Here is a 7655-nt window from a genome sequence, read left to right as displayed (position 1 = left end):
GCGGGGGCAGGGCGGCGGGAGCAGGGCGACAGTGCGGAGGCAGTGCGGCGGCAGCGGCAGGAAACGGAAAGAAGAGAGAGAGAGAGAGAGAAAGACCGGAAGAGAGACAAGGGGAGAGAGGGAAGGCCGGCGGCGGGGGGCAGCGGCGGAAGGAGAGGGGAAGAAGAGAGATCCGCTCGGAGGAGAGAGAGAGAAAGCAGGGAAGATAGAGAGAAAGAAGGGAAGAGAGAGAAGGAGAGGCCGGCGGTAGGGCGGTGGCGGCGGCCACGGGAAGAGGAGGCTACGACGGAGAGATTTGCAGGAGAGAGAGAGAGAGAGCGTCGGGAGAAAATGAAGAAGAAGAAGAAGGGGATATTAGGTCAGAGTTATTTGCGACGACATATTCGTCGCAAGTAAATTTAAAATATCGTCGCTAATAATAAAATATTTACGACGACAATGTCGTCGCAAATTAATAAAATGTTGTCGCAAATACTAAAATATTTGCGACGATATTTTCTGGCTGCAAATATTTTAAAGTCGTCGCAACTAATGCTTTTTTCCCGCACCTACTTTATCGTCAAATAAGATTATTTGCGACGACAGTAAAACAATGTCGTCGCAAATAAGGTAAAACTATTTGCGACGATGAGTGTCGTCACAAATAGTCATGACTTGTCGTCGCAAAAAAACGGATTACCTTGGCGCCAATAATCCGCGCCATTGAAAATTGTGCGCCAATATTATTTGCGACGACATTGAAATTATTAGCGACGACATGGTTATTTTATTTAACGGTAAGTATTTGTGACAACATGTCGTCGCAAATAGTGTATTATTTGCGACGACAAATGTCGTCGTAAAAAATGTCGTCGCAAATGAGCATAAATGCTGTAGTGCTTTGACTTGAAGATCTATTGGACTAGCGATGCGGATGGAGCGACATGTGAAAGTTTGATGGGAAATGGATACCACCCACATGAAATTCTGCTTTACGCTAATATTTAATCATTATTATTTTGAAAACTGTCTTTTTTTGTTTTTAAATCTTTGGTTTGTAAATTGCTTAGCATGAGAACTAAGCTAAGTATTTTTATTTGAAAATCTTAAAATTTAAAGACATTAGTGGTAACATTTTCATAAATTATTTGTATTTCGCAACTAAATAATTTTAAAAAAATACTGAAATTTTGGGACTCTAAAGTACGTGATAATGAAATATGAAAAAAGAAGTTAAGTCTAAGTAGTGACCGCTACTAAGTACGGATCGTCACAGTTTGTATCAGAGTGCTATCCCGCTACCTTGACTTCTACTGTCTTCCATCAGCAACGCCGGTTCAATTAAGTTTATCTATTTCGCCGATATCATGATTGAGCCTTCCGACCGAGTACAGTTACAAGTCTTTCCCATCTTTATGAGTTGGCATGGTTAATTATTCTAATGAAATGCCCGTTTTGCCCCCTTCATAATGTTATGCCCAACTCTGCCTGACAGCAAGTATACCATGTATCATTGTTTTGCATGCTTCCAAGTTCCAACAGCTAAAATGCGGTGGTATTTTTTGTATAACATCAACAAAGCTGGCGTGGGGCCCACAGCCAAGCAAGGGTAAATAATAATGCCTGATTTTACTGCTTCCGCTAACCAAATAAAAATTTATCCTGTTTTTGCTGGCAATGTATCTCGGCCCTTAATTATACCCAAAAAAGGAAAAGAGAAAAAGATAGCCACAATGGTGGAGATCATGCTAGAGAACCCTAGCAAAGTCTCCTTCGTCCCCAGGTCGACGTGGGTGGTGAATACTAATGCATGTACTGACGGCAACTATTTTGTTGATTGTCTGATAATGAAAAGGAATATCCGTCTTACTGTTCAGTAAAATGTATTGATCTCATTCTTTTTCGACTTCTTTTTATCCATCGCGAGATCTCTCACATGCAAGGGAGATCTCCAGTTGGATCTCTCTCTTACAGGAGCCTTACAAAGATCTTTTGTGAGATCTCCCCGACATCGGGAGATGTCCAACAACAGCAGCAAATGCATTCAAATAATGATTAGCAGGAAAAAAATATTCAAAGAAAAAAAATATTAGTGGTATTTTTGTTGCACACTCCATTAAGGGCCACTTTAACATTATTGTGCTGTTAAAACTTTTTGTTGTTACTGTGGTACTAGTAATAAGTTGTTACCAAAAGTATGAAGGTGTTTGGTAAATATTTTTACAAAACTGTCGTGAGTACCAGAGGTAGAAATTTAAATGTTTGGTAGAAATTTAAGTGTTTAGTAAATTGTGTATAAAATTATTGTTAAAATGTATAATGATGAAAATAGATTAGTTTATCATATATGTTTATAGTTAGTTTTATTTCTATTTTTATGATCAATATTCATAATATAAAAATATAATATTTATTATTGTTATTTTTAGTATTTTGATCATTATTGAAAACATAAGATTTTCAATTTTTAAATAACTATTTTAAAAATCTATATTTTTAAATTTGGTATAAAAAATAAAATAGTTATATTAAGAATTAAGTTTTATTAATAAGGTTATCTTAGTAAATTTGGATAATAACAGCAGAAGCTGTTGTGCAAAAATAACTCCTAGCATGTTTCTCAAATTATGCTGTTTGACAGTAGTATTTAGAAGCTGCTCGACAAAAGTAAAATTTACCAAACACTCTAACATGTTATAACCTCTTTAAAAGAGCTAAAATAAGTCTCTAAAAGCAATGTCAAATGAGTCTTAGATATTAGAAAATGGCGTTACAATAACTTTTTCAGAATGGAAAAGTCAATCTAGTAATTTCTTTAAATTTATCCTCTTATGGGGGGCAGTACGAGTTATATTTAAAAATTTTCAATAGTATGTGATCCATACCAAAAAAAAAAAAAAGGTACTAATTTGTGTGCTAGCCAAGTAAATTAGAATGCAAAGATCATTAACATCCTAAAATATGTTATTAGCAAGCGTCTTCAACATTACCATTAAACCATATGAAGTATGAACCAACAGAAGTCTAAGGGGGGCACACGATTCAGATTAGAGATGACATTTTCACACTATTAGTACATTAAAAAAAAAAAGAGTATTCTAGCAGTATGGTCCTTGATTTTTTTTTTTTTGATAGATTAGTCCATCAATTTACTTATTTTTTTGCAATCTCCACTCCTAACAATCACTACAAGAATAATCACTTTAAGAGACCAAATTTTTTGATACAAAAAAATTTTTAGTAGTAGAAAACACACTTTTTGCTACCAAACTTTGGTAGCTGAAAGTATCAAGGCTTTAGTTACCAAATTTGATAGCAAAAACAACACAATCCGCTACCAAATATAATTTGGTAATAAATAACATGACAGGAAATGAAATTTGGTTCCTGCTAATAGCTTTTTGCTACTAAAATAATATTTAGTAACAAAAGCATAAGATTCTGCCACTAAAAATTTGGTAGCAAAATATTACTTTTTTGCTACCAAACATGTTTTGGTAACAAAAAGTTGGCGGGAAGCAAAATTTTTTCCCGCCCGAGGTATTTGCTACCTAATTATTTTTGGTAGCAAAACATATAACATTTGCTAGTAAGTGTTGGAAGCAAAATATAACTATCTGCCACCAAAATTTGTTAGCGAAAAATCAAGTTTTTGCTACCAAAAAACATAATTTTTTGCTACCAATTTTTGGTAGCAGAAAACAAGAATTTGCTACCAAATTCTTATTTTGGTGACAAAAAGGCATTTTTTGCTACTAAAAGTTGTGTTTGGTAGCAAATCATATAAAAACATTAATATTTATATTTTGTGCTTGTATTGCTTTTTTTTTTTTTCAATTTTCTATGAATATGTCCTATATTAAGTTTTAACAATCATCCTAGTATATTTTGTATAACAATTATTTGATAATTTAGTTATTTTGTGTAGGTGTAACAAGAAATATGTTCATGTGTACACATATGTGATCTTGTTAATTATGTCCACATATAGTATATAATCTCACTATTTGATTGATTTTTAACTTTGAATAATGTATTTCAATTTCAAAACTACATTTTTTGTTATAATGTTATTAGAATAATGATTCTAAAATAATTTTTGACATTAAAATGTTATTTTTTTAATTTTTAATATACGTCTTTCTGGTACCAAATTCATATTTGGATAGACGGAACTGCATATATTTCATTTGGATGGTGGGTGAGTGAGTTTATAACATTTTGAACCGAAATAACTAGAACTCATTGACAGTTATCCCAATTAAGAATTATGTTGTGCTCCAACTATCACTGTTTTTGAAATAACCTCCTTTCAAATTTACTTCACCAGGATATAATATATTAGTCTTACCTGTCACCAATCTTGCCATGCTTTTTAGGTTGGTGCAATCATTCTATATACATATGTATTTCAAATGTTGGAAACGCCTCCTGAAGGATCCTTTGATTTTTTTTACACTATTCTACGTTTAACCTCCTTTGTAAACAGCATGGTCAACAAATATTCGAGGACCAACTACATGTTAAGGAATTAATAAGTTAGTGTCCAACAAAGGAAAGCTTCAAGTACAATACATTGAATCAGATGATTGGGAGTGGATGTGCACCAATTGCTTTGGTGATGATCAATAGCAAGTAAAATGAACAACTTAACTGTATTATGAGACATTTGTTTGAGAATGTGATTTTAGATATGCAAATTGGGTGGCTCAAGATCTATAGTTTAACATTTGGAGGAAGTTCATGTAATTAACTTTCACTCACTTAAGTATATTACCACTTGAAATCATAATTTCTTTTTTCTTTTTAACTGACTAACAAATAATAATTTCTATATAGAACACACATTCGAGTTCTAACTCAAATGCTTCGGGAGGGTACTTTGAGGTCTTCAAGAATACTCATTGGAGCAAATCACATAGATGGACAACTGAGAGAGCAAAGGAAGATTATGTAAGGATTACTAAACACTTTATCATTTCGTTTGATTTTGTATTTTTTTTTTTACTCTAACTTGAAAGTGTATAACACTTTGCCTAATGCAGGAACAAATGATCAAGATCCGCGATGCTTGTTTAAGTGAAGTACCAGAGGGGTTGACTCTGATGCAAAGGAAGAAATTTACTCTCAAGTTTTGTCAAGTGAGAGGTATGAAAAATATGGTTTCAAGCGTGGCTTAGGTCTTGTACTAAGAAAAGCGTCACAAGCTCGCAATCTAGAGGGTCGGGATATGAAAAGCTTGAAAATGAAGTTCAGAAAAACAAACGTCGTATGTCGAATATGAAAATTCTAATGAAGCAACAACAGGAGCTTATTCAAAAGCTACTTCAACAGATAAATTCGCCGTCAGATCATCCTGGACCTTCCATCCCAAGAAAAGAAGATCCTCCGCCACCGCTACTACCGGTCTCAGTTTGTTAGAGCGTTTAATTTTTGTAATATTAAGATTTTACTAGTACAATATTTGTATAAGTGTTTGGATTTGCTTAAGTATGACTAGTGTTTTGTTTGGATTCTAATATGTATTGAAATATTTAGAGATTTTTAAATTCATATATAGTATTTTATTTATATATTTTTTTTAAAAATACAGGTATATAAATCTGTCTCAGTTTTGGTGACCAAAAAAATTTGGCAGCAACAAATTAGTTATTTGCTACTTAACATTTTACTACAAAAAATTTGGTCTTTAAATCTCATATTTTTCTCTACCAAATACCTTTTGCTACCGAATATTTGGTCTCCAAATCTCATACATTTCGCTACTAAATACAATTTGATACTAAATATTTGATCCCTAAATCTCATGGATTTTGCTACCAAATACCTTTTGTTACCAATATTTGGTTACTAGATCGCATACTTTTTACTACCAAATATATTTTACTACTAAAATTTCAGGTTCCTAAAGCTCACACTTTTTGCTACCAAAAGCCTATTGCTACCGAAATTTTTAGTCCCCAAATATCATACATTTTGCTATCAAATACATTTTGTTACCAAAAAAATTTTTGGTAGCAAAAACTATTTACTACCAAAATTTTGGTAACTAATACTTCCTGCTACCCACTTTCTACTATTCAAATTCTTGTAGTGAATAAAATTTAGGATGGATTGGATTATTATAATTTGAAACCGTGCATACGCAATTATAAATGTTTTCTTCAACGCCCTTGAAATTCCTTGAAAATCATAACATTTTGCAGTCCATGTTAATATTTTGGTGAAATTCCATGTCACTATGCGATTGGCACACGTCAATAAAGTATATTTTCATTTATTGACACGTTGAGATTAGTTTGTACAGAATTATATAGAGACGCATTACACTCAGAAATCCTAAAATCAAGTCCTACAATCAAGCCTAATATTCTGTTCACACCTATTTTACAACTGTGTAATCCCAGATCAGGAAAGAATTAAATATGAGAGACTATAAGAATTACTAATAATATCAACAGTACGTTCCGTTAAATTATTTGCAAAAGTCTTTACAAGTTTAAGGTTAGAGACCAAAATTGTCAACACATCAAAAAGTGTTCATAAATTTTAAGGTTAGAGACCAAAATTGTTAAACATATTAAATTCAGAAACTACTCAGGTAAAAAAAAGTTCGAGACCAAATAATGACTTCTTAAGAAATTCAAAGACCAATAATGCCAACAGCCTAAATACAAATTTACTTCATAAATTGAATCACTAAAACAAATAACAATTCTTGATCGGCTTTAAATTGAATCACTAAAACAAATAACCATTCTTGATCGGCTTACACAGTTCTATGGAATAAAAATCAAGAAAGAGTCAAAAGAAAAGGCCAACTAATGTACACATTCTTTAATAGTCTCTTCTATGACAATAATAACACATTTCTCTCCAGGACAATAGTGCAGGAACTAGTATTCAATTAAATCACTGATCATATTCCCTAAATCTCTCATTCTAAATTACCATTTCTAAGAAACGAAAGAAAAAAATCCATTTGCATGTGCCTTTACTATTGAAATTATTTTACAAGTTGTGAAAATGAACCAAAATGCATCTACACATCCAAACTGCCAAATTCAAACCTAGCAATTATATCTAGAGCTTATAAATCAACCATATGCACATTTAGGCCTAAGATTAAGATTGTGAAACCTCACCATCTCTAACCTTGGCATCACTTTTCTCCTCACCAAAAACCACCTTATTTCCTCCAACTTCAACATCATGTTGACCACAAGGCATACACCTTTGGCACTTCCTCTTGACCCACCCCAAAAAGCCACCACCAATCTCGATCCTCTCCAATGGAGCCCCCGCCTTGCGGCGGTTGTACTTGTGACCGAAATAGCACGATAGAACTGCCAACACCGTCAACACCGAGATCACCGCGAAAAAGGGGCCTATGGAACCGGAAGAAGCGGAAGCAGAATCCCCTCCAGAAGCACTTCCTGGAACTGCTTCATTAGGATTTGGCAAAGCACTTTCCCCTACTGAAGGTGGTTGTTGATTAGGCAATGTTGTTGCCATATTGGATATTCTTGAATTTGTGTTTAGGCCAAAAAGAAGCGAATTAGATAGGAATTTATAGAATTTCTGTAAAGTATTTAATTCAAATATAAAGTTTTGTATAAGGGAATTTAATAAGTGCTTTTTTCTTTTCTTTTAAGGGCTTCTAGGCACTTTTAGTA

The 7655-nt window shown here is 33.4% G+C and overlaps 1 protein-coding gene across 1 annotated transcript; it reads right to left on the bottom strand.

Annotated features, from left to right (window-relative positions):
- Nucleotides 1-7071: 7071 nt before the first annotated feature.
- On the bottom strand, nucleotides 7072-7505 carry LOC21405071. Its single transcript, XM_010112451.2, has one exon. The coding sequence runs from the start codon at nucleotides 7492-7494 to the stop codon at nucleotides 7105-7107; it is 390 nt and encodes a 129-aa protein (XP_010110753.1). The 5' UTR covers nucleotides 7495-7505; the 3' UTR covers nucleotides 7072-7104.
- Between the last annotated feature and the right edge of the window lie 150 nt (nucleotides 7506-7655).

This window comes from Morus notabilis, unplaced genomic scaffold (genome assembly GCF_000414095.1).
Source record: "Morus notabilis unplaced genomic scaffold, ASM41409v2 Scaffold16, whole genome shotgun sequence".
In the NCBI taxonomy this organism is placed as follows: Eukaryota; Viridiplantae; Streptophyta; class Magnoliopsida; order Rosales; family Moraceae; genus Morus; species Morus notabilis.
Note: the sequence above shows the minus strand (reverse complement) of the source record. Positions and strands in the feature narration are given on the sequence as shown.